Here is an 18920-nt window from a genome sequence, read left to right on the forward strand (position 1 = left end):
GACATGAAAATGGTAATGGGGCTCTAGAGCTCCAGAAAAATGAGCCGAAAAAACACATTGGGTAAAAGATTTACTCATATACCTCGTCGGTGTTATTACATACTGTGTATAATTAGTTACTAGTGACATTATTAAGAACTTTGTAGTTGCTCCACCTTGCGTCGGAATTCTTCAAAGTATTGTTTCGAATACCCACAGAACTGTCGCCACTGTTTTTCTACGTTACCGTACGAGGCATGGTCAGTCATTATTGTTGACAGTTCTTCTTGATGAAAACCTCCTGCAGCTGTTGTCAGAAACAAACGCTTCGTCTTGTCATAGCATTGCGGCTTTTATTTTCCCTAATATACTTGTACGTTTGTTAATAAAAAGTTGGTAAAAATAGTATCGCAAAGGTGCAATCTTAACAGTGTGTCGTTGCTGAAGTAGTTCAACGAAAAACGGAGAAAATGAGGTATTTATTGCGAAAGTTACTTTCTACGTTCTCGCGTCTCTACGTTTGGTCGTTCTGTTCTAATGATCGCGTGCGAAATTATTTTCCATCTACGTAGTCTCATGCTTATTTTTGGCACATCGCCAATCGTTCTGTTGCCGTGAGAATTACAGAAGCAACAGTATTCAATGGGTAGAGGAAGGAACAGGCGGGAACTAGAAAGCAGCGCATTAACTGTCATACAAGAACCGCCATCTTTTCCATTGACGTTTTCTCTTCGAAAGTAGGCTTCCTAATATTAATTGATTTGTGTATTTCTAGACACCTGATGCATTTTGCGATTTAATCAAATGTTTTACATATTTAGTATTAATTTTTCAACAGTGTAGTTTTTGTAGTTGTGGAATAAAAATGTTCTTGGAAAGTTATATGAATCGTGTATTCTGTGTATAATATACTTACGTGGCTTTTGACAAAACGGATAGACACCTTTGAGTAGTAAGATTTAATTGAATGATATTAATTGGTCAAATAAATGGACTAGTTTCTATTTATAACCTTGTTTCAACATACAAACAATTTTTATCTTGTTATGTACATCGAATATTAAACATAATATCAGTGCATGAAAAGAAAGGTTATGACTTAGGTGACGATTCAATAAAATGGCAACCATTCTCTTCTACTATACAGACTTTAAACGTCATGTTAACATATGTATGTCAATATATTACAATAAATTTTTTTTTTTTAAATCTTACGTTCGAATTTTTTTCGTATGTTTTAATCTTTTCTAATAGATATTTTGTTAATTGTGTTAAATGTTAATATACTCGTTGAGGAATTTCCTGTAATTATGTTTATACTGATAAGATCGTTAAATCTTAAAATAGACCTAATGGACTATATTAAGCTAACTAAGTTGAATGCTATCACTTTTAATATGGTGAATATATATCGCGGTGTGATTCTGTATAGTTTACATTAATCAATTTTAATAACATATTTTATATGTTTCTTTTCTAGTGGTAGATCACAAATGACGGCGATGAATGGAAAGAGACCATCCTCAATTCCATCGCGACATCAACCCGAAACTTTAACTCAACATTTTGACCTAATTAAGTATATTTATGACTGTGAGTATAGGTTACTAATTCTTCGTTGCTATATGTACAAAATTAAATGTTTTTATATAGAACATCTTTGTATTGAAATATTGTTGTTGCAGCATGGAATACAGTATCTAGAGAGTTGGATATGTGTCACAATCAACCACACAGCAATTCTTCAAATTATAGGAATGGAGCATCTGTCACATATTATCAAGAACGAGAACCGAATCCACAGTTGAAAGGTAAGTTGCTGCTATATAGTTTCTTATTTTTCGAATATGTATTAGATTGAACATTTCTGCTGTATTTACAGATTTCGAGCCATTTAATCTCGAAGCTTGGTGGGGACAACGAGTCGTTCAAAGTATTACTAGGAATGCAAACTCCTAGTGCCAGGCCCGACATGTTGACTACAATCGAACATTCTCAAACAGACATAAGAAACAGAAAAGATAAATTCAGAAGAAAATTTTTTCCTTTTCTAGAAACAATTTATTGTATACTCAAAAGTAAGTGACAAGAGGAGGACAGTATAGATATAAATAAGTCTCTAGCAATCAGTTTTGAATCTTTTTGATAACAAAGATAGGATATTAGTAAAGAAACAAAGAAGGTGAGAGAAAGAGAACGGGAAAGAGCAGGGTTACGAAAGCATATGTATTAGTATATAATAACATTCCTCCAACCTTTTATCGTATTTTAACGTAATATCGCCTTTTCCTGGACCTCTTTAAATATCGTGTTTTTTAAAGGTATTTTACACAAAGATTGAATCTAAGCCTTTGCCTGTTTCTAATATTGTCTTTCTAAGATTTGAGAATCAACATATAATTAATTAAGATACATAGTGCATGCTGAAACTATTTATTTTATTTGCCAAAAGAAGTAAATGTAATTGTAAGAGAGTTTATTACAAAGCAAGTTTTCTTTGTTACTTAAAGAGAAATTTAGATTAATTATTCGTCTTTTTATCTCTTTGTAATTAAAACTTGGATACAGAACGTTGAATCGAGAATACAAGAATTATACGTTAATTCCATATATCTCGATCAAATGAACTATACGAAAGATGAACTGAAGGATTTACCATTTAAAGTTTACACATATATGTATTTTTCCACGCATTGCATTTCACATTTTTAATAAATTTTCCACTTACACGTCTGTAATAAGATCGCACCTCAATCGAACAAGATAAGTGTGTTTTGAGATTGTTTAAAGGAAAGTTTACCAATGTATGCGAACTTAGTAGTCTGCGCCTCTATATTTGACAAAAACAAATAATGTTCAATTCTTACTCAGAATAGTGTGATAATTATTGAAATTTTACATACAATTAAATATACGACAATGTACATTTATACATATATATATATATGTATATGTACGTAAATAATGTACATCTTTGCGTGTATAGCTATCCTATAAGATTCATCTGATAACATTTTTATCAACAAACATAACGACTAATGTCTTTTTAAATACGTGGTCATCTGTATCAATTGCTCCTAGCGGTATTTTTTTTTATGTACAATTAAATAGCAAAAGTATTATTACAGTTATAATGCCAAACCTAGTTCAATATCATTACGTGTTACAAATATCATTATAATGTTATATACTCATGCACTTCAAAGAACGGTAGGCGCCACTATGCGCAGTTATTAACTCAATGCCCTTATACATTCGAAAAATTCACCATTTTCAAGGTAGTGTGAATTATTACTTATCATGGTTCGAGCTTGATCTAATGTGTTGAATTTTAGAGTCTTGACGGTTCCTTCCAAATTAGTTAGACTTCTCTCTATCGCACGTTTTTCGCTATTAAGCATCTGTTTGATTAAAAAAAACAGTCTACATTTTGTACCAACCAATCTGGAGAAATTGATGTACATTTTTCAGTGGTACTGTATCAAATACAAGTATATAAAAAATTGTCTGTCACAGCCAATATTTTTGTAATTAATAGTTGCGAAGCTTCCCAACGTCCGTTGTGTTTACAATGTTATTACCTATACTGCCAGAGGAACGTTGAAAAAAATAGTCGATATAAACACGATCGATACTGGGGAATTTCGATTAACAGTAGAGATCGATCCTTCTTTTTTCTTTTAGCAATCGGATGACAAAAACGTTTCGTAATTATTTACTTTGGATTGTTTTTTTTTTTACAATGGATTTTCTATTTCTATTTTATTTCTCTATTTTTTACGCGTTGCCAATCTTTTGGTTATGCAGAAAAAACTAAAAATCTAAAAATTTGTTTACTCACCCTAACACCAACGTTCAAGCGAGAAACTGAATTCAATCCGGTAAACATCGTTTGTGTAAAGCTATTGGAAGTTTTCATTTTCATAGTTTGTGTGCCACATGGTACGCCGGTTTGTTTTACGTTCACGCATGCGTATATGTTTTTAAAAAATATCACGATTCCGTCCAACGGTGCTCTTTCGTATTCGGTTTCTTTATCCACAAATTCCATTTTAACTATTGACTCGTAATTTAATAAAACCGGATATTTGAGTTTTATTTCCCGATCAATCGACAATTTCAAGATGTATTCTTCGTAGAGCAGACCGTTCAAATGAGATTCAACACACATGACTCGCTCTCGATTATTGATTATCTTGCTCCTGTTATCGAATTCCTTGCTTCGATTATTCTTTTCGCGTGCAACAGTTTCGCTCGTTTGCTCATTATGTTCTTCGTGTCTTTCGGTGATATTTTCATAATTTTCCTGCGTTATCGAGCCCGTCGAGTTATCAGCAGCTACAGCACAGTTTTCGCTAAATGTTAACTTTTCCGGTAAGTCACCATTTAAAGTCCTTAGAGTCATTTCTGTTTTATGAGAAGCAAAACTATTTCGTTGTTCGTTTTCCCTCTCAGGAATTTCATTGCGCAGACGTAACAGCACCTGAAACTTTTTGTCGAATTTTACAAGGTAATCTATATTACATGAAATAAGAATCGTGTGCAAAATCGAAATTAATAAAAGTGCTTACAAGGAACATTATACAATTATTACACTCGAATAAATATAAATAAAAGAAAATGTTGAATAGAAAGGTTCTAAATTTTCACACAAGAAATAACGTGAAGTAAGCGTTTGTGAAGTCACAGATGGCACAACTTTTATTGTTAAAAATGTAATAATACAAAGAATAAAATAACCAAATTACTGTGAAATGATAGAAGTGCACTTCTATTTAATCGAAGTATAGTATATCATATCACAGACGAGGTATACAAGTATGTAAACCTTTCACCTTATGAACTTTTGTGGTCCAATCTGACTGCCATACCGACCTGAAAATATGGAGGTGATTTTAGCGTCCTCTTCTCATGGATGGCAGTCAGTTAAGAAACTATTCACTGAATTAGGATTGATAGGCAGCAGCTGTAGTGTGTGCGTAAATACATGTGAGTTGACTATGGAACGGATTAAAAAACGCAATTTTCAAACGACCACAACACCTACAATAGTGAATATATTTCAATGAAACTTTCTTCTGAAGTAGAGCACATGGGTACCTATAAAAAAGTATCAAACAACTTTTCTGTAGGGCGTCAAACAAAATTACTAAAAATCAAAAACTAATTTTTAAGAAAAATCGACAGGGGGTTGGGTACCTAAATTTTTCGACAAAAAAAAAAATTTCAAATCGTTCTGAAAAAATTATTTTCAATTGCAAGGGTCAATTACAATCATTTTTGGTCAATAGACGTACCCCCGGAATCTTAACTATTTTCGAGAAAAAAATTCCTTACCGAAAATATAATGTGTGGCCAGGAATGTTTCTGTAATTTCATTTTCTGTCTCACTTCCTCTTGTATTCATTTGTGTAACCTGTTGGTAATGTTATGAAAGATACGAAAATGGTAATGGGCTCTAGAGCCCCATAAAAATGGGCTTCGTCTGTGATCATACCATGCGAAAATAAATGAATTTTTAAATAACATTTTGAATTTACTCTTTACTGATATTTAAGGAAGTGTCTTGAAGGATTTTTCAACATTTTGTAAAATTTTGATTTTACAGCTGTTTAAAAAATAGTACAAACTTGTTTTCAATAAATTATAACTTTTAAATTAGTAATCAAATGAGAATAAGCTTCTGGGTGTTTAAAGTGAAAATATAGAGATATCAAATATAAATTATTTCAGTTAAAAAAATGTTCGAGTCATTGTTTCTTCAATTATTATATATAAATAAAAGTCTTTAACAGCTGGGATGAATCGGAAATTTCAGGAAATTAAGAATGTATAGTCTTGTTCATCCTCTTTATTGACAAATTTTCAAAAAATACTCAGGCCTAAAATTTGATAATATGAATATAAATTGAAATTAGCACTACATGTTTGTTTCCACAATATTGTTCAAAAGTGTTGAAAAAGTTTGAATACCTATAGAACTATATTACTAGTAAGAAAAATAAGCACGTGCTTAGGGTACCAACGGAAGAGGGCATCGCAAAGTTTTTCCAGTGCCTCTCACCATGTCTAAAAAATGCAAGGCCCACAAAGACAATCAAATATTACTATAATACTATCACAAATGAAGTATACGAGTAGACTTTATATCCAATGTATTTTTTCGGTCCATTTTTTTGGGACTTAGAACACTATTATCATTTTCGTGTCACTCGCAACATTACCAACAGGTTACACAAATGAACACAAGAGGAAGTGAGACAAAAAATAAGATTATAGAAACATTTCTGGCCACACATTATATTTTTGATTAGAAATTTTTTTCTCGAAAATGGGTAGGATTTCTGAGGTATGTGTATTCATCAAAACTGATTGTAATTGACCCTTGCAACCGAAAATAATTTTTTCAGAATGATTTGAAATTTTTTGTTTTCGTCGAAATATTTAGGCACCTACCCCCTGCCGATTTTTCTTAAAAATTCGTTTTTCATTTTTAATAAATTTGTTTGACGCTGTACGGTGTTACGTATGCCGAACGTTTCGTTCCCCAATTTTTCTGTACCATTTGCGTGCATTAGGAAAACGTCCTGGTACTTATCTACCCTTTGGAATGTAGTGTCAGTTCTAATGAGATGCAGCTGCTCGGTGACTAACGCAATTCGGAGATTACCAAATATGGTAATGTCTAACGTGCATCCGAATCCTCCCCCACAGATTTTTGGGTATATAAACCCCGTGATTTCATTACTCGGGGGATCATAAACGTACCGTCACGTTTAGAGTCAACGTCACGTCTTTCATTACGTGTATACGGTTTTGATAATCAGTTGCATTTCGTGAGATCGGGCTACAGTACCCTTTAGTATCAATATGAAACTTATAGAATTCGTGAACCGGTATAAATTCTATTACGGCCATTATTTTCAACCGACTTACCCCCGCATCGCCAGTGCGTCAACACCGTGCAAGACCATTTTAGGTAAATACAATCATTCTTTGATCGCGACATAAGATACACGAAACACTTGTGTTTTACTTGTTGGTTTAAGAATATATCTACTTTCATTATTAAATCAGAGTTATCCAACTTCTTTAACCCATAATTATATAAAGCGATTATTATTAGTTAAACGTTCCCACAATAATATAACCTTACCGCTCGGGTTATATTATATTTAATAATTCAAAGTTACGAGGTCAATTAACATATTCGTGCACATCCTACAGCTCCCTAATTTCGCATCAGGTTCGTCTGTGTCGTTATCAACAATCCTAGTGACTCCCTGATTTCGCAGCGGGTTCGTTCACGACGTTTCACCCTCCTACGGCTCCCTGGTTTCGCACCAGGTTCGTCCGTACGTGATTTCATCCCAGAGACTCCCTGATTTCGCATCAGGTTCGTCCTCCTTATCAACTATCCTAGCGGCTCCCCGATTTCGCATCGGGTTCGTCCGTGCACCTTACTAATACACTGATACCATATTCCATACTCTCCTTCGCACTCGCAGGCCACGCGCGCTGCACGGCCCTGGCTCATAACAACGGAAATGTTGTCTAATACTTTTTTGCAGGTATCCATGATCTCTACTTCATAAATAAAGTTCAATGAAATACATTCACTATTGTAGGAGTTATGGTCGTTTGAAAATTGTTTGAATAGTTTCTCAAATGACCGTCATCCATGAGAAGAGGACACTAAAATCATCGCCGAATTTTCAGGTCGGTATGGCAGTCAGATTTGGCCGCGAAAGTCCATAAGGTATACAATTATTTATTAAGATCTACTCGTATAGCTCGTCAGTGATACTATTAATATCATTATAGTATCGAAAATACGTGAAAAAATATATTTAGAATTTTATTGACTTTAGAAACAGCATGCATAGATAAATATTTCTGACTTCGTTATTGATCTAAACTTGAAAAAGTTAGGAAACGAAATTTTTGTTTGCAATGAAACTCAAAATATTAAAAAACTTATGAACATTTTAAAAAATAACGTTTTCCCTTTTAAATATTTACGTATAAATTCAAGGCTAATGAGTGTAATTGTGTAATCGTTGAGAAATGTTTCTTGTAGAGTACTTGGCCAAAAATGGTTACAATTTTCGCGGTTCATCGAAACGAACTTATGAAGTAACACGAGGAAGATGGAGTTAGAGAAAGTGGTAATGTTTTTAAAATCTTGTTTAAGAAGCTTTAGAGAAAAAAGTAAATAAATGCGGAAAATAATCGTAAATATTGTTGAGCACGCGTGCAATATCAATTTCGGTAAAAGTGTATCGTTATTGTTTTTTGCGCGGCGGACTTTACTATTTACGATTATGTATCTTCGAAATGGAACGACGTAAAATTTATGTATTAAAGGGATTTTAGTGCATGCAAGTAGAAGGAGGCGTAATTTTTCGATAGTATAGTTTTGTGGCTTAAATTTTTGGTATTAACAATATTCATATAGAAAAATATTCAGAAACCTTTTGTTGTGTTGACATAATCTTAAAATTCGTCGCGTCTTATTTTTCGTTGGATGAATATAAATGAAATTTTTGAACACATTAATTGGTTATTTCAATTACATATTTATGGTCTTGAATGATGCAATTAAAATTAATAAAAAAATAAGGAATTAATAAAAGTATTAAATTGAGACTATTGAAAAAGAAACGAAAAGATTTGGTCCAAAGGATCCATGACAATAATCATTAAAATCTGTATCTGTAGAATGGGTTCTGTGTGTTTCAAATTATGTACAATACCTATTATAAGTGTATTTAAATGATTTTATCTTTTGGTTTTAGTTTTACATCATTTAAAGGTATGCGTCGTTTTTATTTTGGTAATAACAGGAATGATTGACATATATCTTTTTTATTACATTTTAGAAATTTGATTCTACACATAATTCTCTATTTTAATTATGTGTTTTTACATTCTTAAATTACCAAAATAAAAAAGATACATATCTTCAAATGAGAGAACAATAATTTTTATTATTTCTCAGAATTTATCGAAATTGCTTTCTAAATTTGTACCAGTGCGTACTTCTCGTGCACTTCATGATAAAGCCTGCAATGAAATGCATAGAAGCGTAAAATAATGGTAGTAGTTTGCACAAGTGGAACTGTCGCATTGTTCTCGGGAGAAAGAGTCGATCAAAACCATTCCATAAAATTTTTATACGCATCATATGGTCGCAATTGTATAGAGTCCCTTGAATGCAAATCTAAATTGACTACCATCGAGTATTGAGTTTTATTCGGTCAGTTTTGCATTGTTTATCGATAAAAAAATCTTGTATGCATAAATTGGCGAAAGTTGCTCTGTGCTTCAGCAGGTTCATTGTATGTAATAGCAAATGAAAGAAAAGAATTATTTACTCGAAAAAATGTAGAACTATTGAAAAACAGCAATTTCTGTATTACGCGTGGTCCAATATCCGAGGTTACGTTAGATAGTAATTAACGAGAAAGTTTGTTCGTTTAACACATAAATTTCTACCAGCATAAACATTTTTGTGCTACCATTATTTGCTATAAATATAAATTTAATTTATAATTTTAATTTTCGAACAGATCGTAGAACGATTGTGTTAGCTGATAACAAATATTCGTATCTTCTCTTTTAAACGAGAATCAAAGATTCTAACCTTTTTTTTAAGATTTTTCACGACCTCTTTTAAAACGAAATTTTGTTTCCTCAATAAAACGAGTTCTGGTTCGTCTTTCTTGTTTTTCGTTGTCCAAGTGAGTTGTCTCAGATTTTTCATGCTTTCATCGAATAAGTTTTCTGGTTCGATCAAGTTCTTCAGAGCTGCTCCAAGCGGACACATGAGATTTATTTGAAGAAATCTAGAAGCGGTAGATGCTACTTACCTTCTGCCACAAGTTGACAGAGCGAACTGACATCCACGTCGAAACGTTTTAAAATTTCAAGTAGGTTTGCTAGTTCGAAACTTCGATTCTCGTGCTCGCGTTGTGAGATTTGGTACGTTTCTATTTGTTCCTCTAATCGGGCCCCCTGTTAACAGAAAACAAGTTAGGCCGTGAGCATTAAAATTGTATTGATCTTAAAGTGTTGGAAATAATTTTCTTTTGAAGTAACTAATATTGGAAATAGTAATACACTTTTTGTTATTTTATTCAGAAAATGTCAATTTTTTAAATTTTTTCTTATTTCGTATAACTAATCATGATCAGAATTGTAAGCTTTCAGTAATTTCAAGGACACCAAATGTAGTCTTTTTTCATACCTCCTGCATTGATATTTTGTTTTAGTAATTGAATGAAATTTCATAAAAGAAGAGAAGAATCAAACAATCAAAATTGACAAACGTTACTAGAACTACTCAAATTGAAATCTGGCTAGTTTATCTACACATATCGTTCGACGAAACATTGTATTTGTTGAAAGGTTTCCTCACTATTGCTAGTATAAATTCATAGAATATATCTATCTTTTATTGGTAATCCATGATGTTACTATGAAAATTTTATTCACTGTGCAAAGGATATTCGGATTTTTCGACTTTATCGGAAGAGAGCGGTCGATCGGCCAACGCGCCTAGCCGAATCCCCAAATACCGTAACATTTTTAGTCCTGCTCTGACCTCAATTTTAGAACATTTGCGAATAAAAAAGCTCAGTTGAACGAAGAAATAACACAGACAATGGAAACACTTTTTCAAATTCTTTGAGACTGGATCCGAGGGTTAAATTTTTAAAATAAAAATATTTCTATCGAAAGTTACTTAATACTTGATTGAACTATTTAATCAATCGTATTAAAATACAACATATAATTCTGAATTGACATTGCATGCATATGAATATAGTTACATACGCTCACTCTATAGCTTTTTTATTTGTACATTCACGAAAGGCGTTAAAATAAAATAAGTTTGGAAAAATGATTTTGTGAATAAAGCAAAAAATTAGTTAAAGTGATTAATTTCTTGTAATTAAAATTTCAAAAATAAATGTTTCTATGCTTAAAGATCGTGGCCATAGTAACTCTTTTCAGAAGGCAGTTTTCATAAACGTCAGTGGAAACTGTCAACACTAAGAAAAAGAAGTAAAATGATGATTTGAAACCCTTTTGTTGCCACGTGAGTTGCAGCATAATTCAATTTGAACAAAATCTCACACATCGGGGGAACGAATTACCAATTTGGAATGAGCTCTTGCAGTTAATAGTTGTTCGTACTGTAATAAACATTGTCTTGCAACAATTAGCCTTTACAGTCTGGAACCGGTAGGTGATGAACAATTAACGTTTTAAGAGCCTTCATCGCGACGCTCTTTCGTTTTCTCGGTACGGGGTTTGCATCTCGCTAGGAGTGATGGCGCGTGATACTGCGTCTAAAGGACGTGGCTGTGGCAGATCTAGGTCTCGTTAATGCCGGCGATCGTAAAACTTTCGCGTTAACTTCGTTTTACGCGAGCTGGCTACGCTTCTGGCGTCCCGTTAGAAAATTGCCGCGAGCACGGGCGGACGTCGCGGTAAGAACAAAAAAAGAGGAGATCGATACGAGGAAAAGAGAATAGCTAAAGGGAAAAGTTCAGAGATTAGCAAGGCACTTTCGCTATTAATCACACGGAACAACGCTCGTGCATTCCGGTGCGTCGTGTTGATTTAGAAAAAAACCTACATATCCGTATCAAATATACCGAGTCTGGAAAATTGTCAAACATCTTACAAAATAAAAATGGGTTTTAAGTTGAATTAAGAATAGAATTAAAAATACTTGTGGCAAGGAAGCCAAGAATAATAGTCGCGGTTTAGGAACGTAGAGGCATAGGTTTGGGCAGCTTGGAATTCTGCTCGGATACTGAATATTCAAAAGGTAACGGAAAGGTAACAAGTTCGATTTCGCGTGTCAGAAAGGCGACGTTTCAAAGGACGGACTTTTTTCGATCCAGTGTCTGTAAAAAATACCGGCTACAACGTCAGAGTGAATGCATATCAATTAAAAAAAGTGCTTTGATGTTGGTTTACGATGCATGTAGCATCGCTATTGCACCTGAAACTTTTTGAACCAGTGTTCATGCTACCAAGAAAAATTCGAATATCCTTTGTACTTTCATCATTTTCTGTAATAAAAAAGGAAAGAGATAAACTAATTATACACTTCAAACTGAATTCTTCCGTTCTTCCAAATATATAATCTCATTCTTATCCCTTCTCTTTTAATGTAAATACAGTTGTGTATATACAATGAGCAATTTGAAATTACCACCTCGATGTACATACATCAATATTGTTGTCTCTAGTGAAGAGTAAATCGAAAAAGAGTCAATGCTCGCAGTGGAAAATCATGTTTTAGAGTTGGGCGCATAATCATGTGTTATTAGATCATAAGTATGGTCAGTGTTCTTTAAAGTTGTTGATCCACTTAAGAACTAGTTTTGCGGTGGACTTGTAATTTTGTTATATTTATTGTATTATTATATAATTGTTAACCGTACAAGAACTACTCGTTAAACATAGGATTACAGGCAAAACATATTGTAATTTATTTTTCCACAACACATTAGTTTCGAATGTAAAGAATGTAATTTCAAGAGACTCTCTCTGTATTTGATCCTTAAGCTATATTCACAATTCCGACAAAGTTCGTAATAAAGCTTTTAAGATACCTTCTCTCTAGCTTCGTTGTACAGCTCGATTAGTTCGCGAAATTGTTTCTCTGTGGTTTCTCGTGTCATTTTCAAAATGTTCTCGCATTCTCGTTTAATCAGAGCCACTGCGTTGCTATATTCAATTTTGTTACTGAAAACATAAGATACAACATGTCGTTTTCGATTTATACGAAATTCACAACGAAATACAAGACTCATAACAGTTAGAAAAAGACGAAATATGAGTTTATTGATCCGCGAAGATTCTCAGATATCCTCTCAGAGGCTTCGCAATATCCAATCAAGTTATTGAATTTATTTTCCTTCGAGTTTCTTGTTTTTCACTTGGTAGCCACGTTTATCTTTCATATAATAGAATCTTCTAAAACACAATTCGAATTTCGACATTCCAATACAGTTTACAGAACAACGAGATGGAACCAAGTTTTAATTCACACAGAGATCCTTACAAAAAAGTTTACAATGCTATTATATGTTTTTAGCTTTTTTTATTATATTCCTGTATTTTATTTCATTGTCTTTGAATTTTATAGTTCTATTCTAATTATTATTAATTTCTTAAATATTTGCAGAGTTATATTATTTGCAGTAGTTTTTATTGGTTCACGTAAGTTTTCCATGCTCGTAATCTTCGTTTAGACATTTTGATAAAAACAACAAGAAAAGAAGTAAAAGTTTGTTTATATCTATTCACCAGTACACTTATTTTTTCTCTAATTTTTTATTTATTTTATTGAATTAATTATTCGTTTCAATTTCATTATATTTCTTGCTTAGTATCAGCCAAATTTTCTTTACAAAAATTCATAAAATTTTAATTATTTCATTAACAATTAGACGAGCAGAAACGTTATGGACATCCCGTAGAATACGCGAGAATCTTTTGGAATTAGAATGAAGCACAGTGAAAAATATTTAACTCCGGCGAACGAATTAAAATTTTTATCTTACGAATGAAAAGAACTTCTTCTGCGTTTCTAGTGTTTAAATAAATGTGAATCGTGCTAGTGGAAGTAAACACTTTCGTGTCACGATTTCTAAAAGGGCATAATGTTTGCAAGCAAGGAAGCGTAAAAATCACGTTTTACACGGCGCAGGCAACGTCCAGAGAGTCTGACGTTCCAAATATGTACTTTGATGTCAATGAGGGTCTTGTTTTACGTAGTTGAAACTTGAAACATTCCTGAAACTTTCTAATTTTCTTAACGCATGCAGACTATCATTTTTCGTCGTTTCCCTCGATGACTGTAATTAACCACTTTCTATCTTAATATCATAAGTAATTTCATAAGTAACCACTTTATACCTTAATATCTGCATGTTTTCGTGTTTATAAAACAATTGAGTTTGGAGTAATTTATAATCAGCCTCGGGCGTATTTTATGCGAGATATATAATATTATTTGGAGATAACTTAAATACCGATTTTTATAAAAATAATACATATTTTAAATAATAAAATTACATCGTTTCTTAAAGGAACAGGTATTTTAAATAAGCTTTGAAATGACAATATTATCATTTATATATAGAACGAATAATTATATGCCTATCTAAAATTTAATTTGTTTATTTGCAAAGAGAAAGATAATAATTTCTTAATGAAACATACATCGTGTTCGTTTTATTTTTAGCCATTATATTTGCCATTCAATTTAATAAGAGGACAAAATCCCATGCACGATCGTGATTATACGATTTAGTGTCACTGTATTGTTTGAGGAGGATTTGATTAGCAGCAATTTGGTTTTTTGCAAAGTATTAATTTTCTCAAAAGTCATTAATCGCTGTTTCAAAGTTAAACGTAGCGATGTTCATGTTCATCAATCTTTCAGCTTCGCACTTGTGTTACGAGCGCGAGCGCGAGATCCTGGATTCGGTCGAGGGCAGTACTCGACCGGTGGTTTTTAGGTATGGTTAGGAAAGAGACAGGAGTTCCGGACGAACCAGGGGCTCTATACCCTGGGAGCCGTAGGAGTAGGTTACGTGGACGAACCAGGGGCTCTATACCCTGGGAGCCACGGGGTTAAATTTATAAGGAGAAATGTATGGTTTCACGGACGAACCAGGGGCTCTATACCCTGGGAGCCGCTAGAAAGGAGTGGACGAACCAGGGGCTTTATACCCTGGGAGCCACGTAGGTTTTTTAGGAAATTTTAGGATCTTTGCTCTATCGTAATGGTACACCTCGAGCGGTAAAGGTGTACCGGGTCCGTGAGATACTCCCCCGTCTTTCCGTTAATATGGTTCAGGGTTTTATTAATTAAATAATGCAGATCAGGGTAACTACTAGTATATATTCTGTTAAGTGCTCAAGTACAAAAGGTGTATTAACAAAACCAGTACTATCGCTGGGTTGCCACGACGGCGAGAGTTTTAAATCGGCGTTTACGCGGCGCGTTCGCGGGAGCTACTCACTCGATTAGTCGATTGAACACTCACAATTAAAACCGCTAGGGTGAATAGTTGCTCAAAGGGGATTATAGCCCGATCTTGCTTCGAGTGTCAAAGTAACGTCGTCTCGAGAGGTTTTGAGAAAAACTGAGCTCCCCGAGTAGGAAAATGCGGCCCTTATATACTGGCAAATTACTCAGTACAGTGGCGGGGCATTACCATATAAGGCAATGAAACTGGGCCGGGTGTGCCCATACGTCGTGAGTCAACCCCGTTCGAGGGGTTGTGCGCTAAATAATCGGGCCAACGCCCAAGCCACCAAACGTTTCAGTCCCATACATGGATGATATGTAACAACACTCCCCCCCTTAAATGAAACGTCATTTAATAATGGCGCTTTCATAATTGGGACTAAAACGTTTGGTGCCTCGTACCACACACACGCACGCACACACGCATACGTGTACATCCATCCACACTGTTCACTGCCTCATATGGCCCACGCACCACACCACTAGCACTAAACTGGTCCGATTGCTTCATAGTATCTGTTGATGTTGGCGGTGGTAAGGACAGGTAGTCCTCCGGCTACTGATGAATGGCTGGATTGTAGGTAATGGGGCTGGTAGTCCTTTAGTCTGATTCGGTACTATCTTCCGATAAGTAGGCATGTTTAAGTTTATCCTCATGCTTCACTAGTGTTTTGCGGTCGTTAATTTCCAAGACGGCATTATTAGTTTTTGTTTTATCTATTATTTTAAATGGTCCGATGTAATGCGGGTCGAATTTGCTGATACGTGGTTCGTTCAAGACATAAACATATTGTCCAATCTTGAATTCAACTGGTCTTGAGTGTTTGTCGTAATAGCGTTTTGAACGCTCTTTTGCCTTATTCAAATTGTTTGCAGCTATATTACGAATCTCGGTCAATTTAGTGGTTAATTCTGAAATGTATGATCCATAGGTCTGTAGCTTCTCTCCGGTAGGAAATGATGTTGGTATCCGTGCAGGTTTTCCAAATATTAGCTCGAATGGTGTAAAATCGGTTGCTTCATGTACCGAAGTATTATATGAAAACATGGCGAATGGAATTAACAAGTCCCAGTCTTCGTATGAATTCATATAATGTTTCAGGTATTCGGTGAGAACGTGATGACTCCTCTCCAAAGATCCGTTGGTTTGTGGTCGATAGCCTGATGTAGTGAGTTGTTTGATTTTGAAGATTTCTGCCAGGTGTGTCATTATTTTCCCCAAGAAGCTGGTTCCTCGATCAGTCAGTATGGCACGCGGAGTTCCGTAAATGGCGATGAAATGCCGGGCAAAGGCATCTGCTATGGTTGTTGCGCGAATATTTGGTATTGCGACGGCCAAACAATATTTCGTTAAATTGTCCTGCATCGTTAAAATATATCGGTTTCCGCTGGGTGTTTCAGGTAATGGTCCTACAGTGTCCAAAGCAATTTTATCGAATGGTTCTGTCGGTGTATCGGTGATAAGCATCGGCTGTCGAGTTTTCATTCGAACCAGCTTCTGCTCTTGACAGCTTTTGCATTTCCTAATATATTCTTGTATATCATTTCTTAATCCTGGCCAAGTGTATTTTGGAAATAACCGTCTGTATGTTTTGGCGATTCCCTTGTGTCCTCCGATAAGGCTGTCGTGAGCTTCCGAAATTAGGGGTATTCGGTCTTCTACGGGTGGAGTGATAAGCAAGGGGTCCCTTGGATTGTTTGTTGATGGTTGTGCGACGCCCGTCGGCTCGGAAAGAGGCGGTATTATGTCCAACAGGTTCGGTCTTGGGTCTGTCCTTCCCGAACCAAATAATCCCTGATTTAATACATGTGGTGATGACGAGGCGGGTAGATGAGTGGCAGCTGTTTCTATTACCGTATTCTGATTTTCATCTTCTGGCTGGTAACCCGTTTGAGTAATCGTTGTGTCGGTGTTGTCCTCGAATGAGATCAAATTTCCTGCTATTGGTCTTGTTTCATTATTAATGGAGTATGATAAAATGGATTTATTCTGCTCTGGTGAATTGAATGGAGTAGATTGTGCAACTGGAGTGTCGAAAACTTCTAATGGTTCATCTGCCATGTCCTTTTCGCGGGTGAGGGTAGGTAGTAACGAAGTCGATGAATTCCCAGATATATTTTTCCTGATGCTTTTTGGTGGTTCTCTCTTCTTTATTATGGATTCTTGATACGGGGCTTCGTCAGAGCTACTGTTCAGATCAACGTATAGCGGGTGTGCTTGACTTCTGCGTAAGGATTTCACGCGTTGTCCTATACCGGTTCCACCTGGCGTTTTCAATGGTCCTGTTGGCCTGTATGTTTTATCTTCTTTTGAAGTGAGTGGCAAACAGATGTGTGCTGGGTTGCGTGATAACGCATCTGCGTTCTTATTTGTTTTCCCAGATTTGTGTACAACATCGTACTCATACTCCAGGAGTTTTAGTTTCCATTTGACCAAACGGGATGTAGGGTCCTTAACCGAATGTAACCAAACAAGTGGTCTGTGATCTGTTACCAGGGTAAATTTTCGTCCGAAAACGTATGGTCGGAAATATTGTGCTGCATAAACCATAGCCAGACATTCCTTTTCAGTTGCTGAGTAATTCCTTTCGGCTTTGCCCAAGCTTCGAGATGCGTAAGCGATCGGAAGGTCTTGTCCTATCTCCCCTTGGCTGAGGACCGCGCCGACTGCAAAGTCCGATGCGTCCGTAGTAATGATAAACGGTCGGTTAAAATCCGGATATTGCAAAATTGGTCGTTCACAGAGTTCGTCCCGTAATTGTTCAAAACTTTTTTGTTGTTCCAAAGTCCAGTTGAAACGCACTCCTTTTCCAAGTAATTGTACTAAAGGTTGAGCTTTTCCTGAGTAATTTTGAATGAACCGACGGTAATATCCCGTCAATCCCAAAAACTGTTGTATATTCTTCTGTGACTTGGGTATTGGAAAATCCTTTACTGCTTGCAGATTCTTCGGGTCGGGTTTCACACCCTCGGCTGTAACGATGTGTCCTAAGTAAGTTACTTCTCTTCTTAAAAATTGGCACTTACTCGTCTGCAGGGTGAGACCGTGTTCTCTGAGTCGATTGAATAATTTTCTAATCTTAATTTCGTGTTCGCGTAACGAGGAGGAATATACAACGATATCATCCAGGTAAACGAATAATTCTGTTCCATGCAGTCCGGTCAGAACTTGGTCCATAAGTCTTTGGAATGTTGGTGGAGCGTTTTTTAATCCAAAAGGCATTCGAACGAATTCATAATGCCCCCGTGGAGTGGTGAAGGCAGTCTTCTGTCTGTCCAATTTATTCATCTCGATCTGGTGGAATCCATTTGCTAGGTCGAAAATTGAGAAATATTTTGCTCCTCCAAGTTTATCCAGAATTTCAGTTATTTGTGGTAACGGATATTTGTCACTGACAGTTTTCTCGTTCAGTGCCCTAAAGTCGATGACCATGCGCCAACGTTTCTTACCGTCAGCATCAGGTTTCTTTGGTACGATCCATAATGGTGAGTTGTAAGGTGAAGTAGACGGTTGAATAATTCCTTGGGATAGGAGGGCTGTTACTTGACGTTGAATTTCCTCTTGATGAATTGGCGGATAACGGTATTGTCTGGTGTTGATGGGTATTTCGTCTATGGTGTGAATAGAATGCTGAAAATTGGGTACCTTGTCCAGTCTATCTCCTGGTAGGTAGAATCTATCCGAAAATTCCTGTACGAGGTTATGCACATGTTCCTGTTCTTCCGTATTGAGATGGTTTGTTTTTAGAGTTTCCCAAATTTTCTTTCCCCGGTTTAAAATCTTCCTTGGTGGAGTTTCGTACGAAATTACAGGATCTTCATCGGATGAACTCCAAATTTCGTACGGCTGAAGGTGTTGTGGTTCCAGTTCAAGTTC

At 35.4% G+C, this 18920-nt stretch overlaps 2 protein-coding genes and 1 long non-coding RNA gene across 7 annotated transcripts in view; 2 read left to right on the forward strand and 1 right to left on the reverse strand.

Annotated features, from left to right (window-relative positions):
- Window positions 1–250: 250 nt before the first annotated feature.
- On the forward strand, window positions 251–3526 carry LOC143348496 (MAPK regulated corepressor interacting protein 2). Of its 5 annotated transcripts, none has more exons than XM_076778744.1 (4): window positions 251–454; window positions 1460–1572; window positions 1665–1790; window positions 1862–3230. In XM_076778744.1, the coding sequence occupies exons 1-4, from the start codon at window positions 450–452 to the stop codon at window positions 1936–1938; spliced, it is 321 nt and encodes a 106-aa protein (XP_076634859.1). In that variant the 5' UTR covers window positions 251–449; the 3' UTR covers window positions 1939–3230. The 5 variants fall into 5 exon arrangements, with proteins under 5 accessions (XP_076634859.1, XP_076634857.1, XP_076634860.1 ...); XM_076778742.1 differs by lacking the exon at window positions 251–454 and adding an exon at window positions 491–716 and having other exon boundaries at window positions 1862–3526; XM_076778745.1 differs by lacking the exon at window positions 251–454 and adding an exon at window positions 740–931 and having other exon boundaries at window positions 1862–3526.
- Window positions 3213–18920, reverse strand: part of LOC143348495 (uncharacterized) — a 55561-nt gene continuing 39853 nt past the window's right edge. The window contains exons 3-7 of the mRNA XM_076778741.1: window positions 12615–12747; window positions 9852–9996; window positions 9626–9789; window positions 3821–4468; window positions 3213–3380 (exon numbers count right to left, since the gene is read on the reverse strand). Coding sequence (XP_076634856.1) covers window positions 3213–3380; window positions 3821–4468; window positions 9626–9789; window positions 9852–9996; window positions 12615–12747 — 1258 coding nt within the window. The remainder of the gene's footprint in view (window positions 3381–3820; window positions 4469–9625; window positions 9790–9851; window positions 9997–12614; window positions 12748–18920) is intronic.
- LOC143348497 (uncharacterized) overlaps window positions 3971–18920 on the forward strand; it is a 36898-nt gene continuing 21948 nt past the window's right edge. The window contains exons 1-2 of the long non-coding RNA XR_013080771.1: window positions 3971–4353; window positions 4435–4489. This is a non-coding gene — a long non-coding RNA (uncharacterized LOC143348497). The remainder of the gene's footprint in view (window positions 4354–4434; window positions 4490–18920) is intronic.

Source organism: Colletes latitarsis, chromosome 11 (genome assembly GCF_051014445.1).
Source record: "Colletes latitarsis isolate SP2378_abdomen chromosome 11, iyColLati1, whole genome shotgun sequence".
NCBI classification, from domain to species: Eukaryota; Metazoa; Arthropoda; class Insecta; order Hymenoptera; family Colletidae; genus Colletes; species Colletes latitarsis.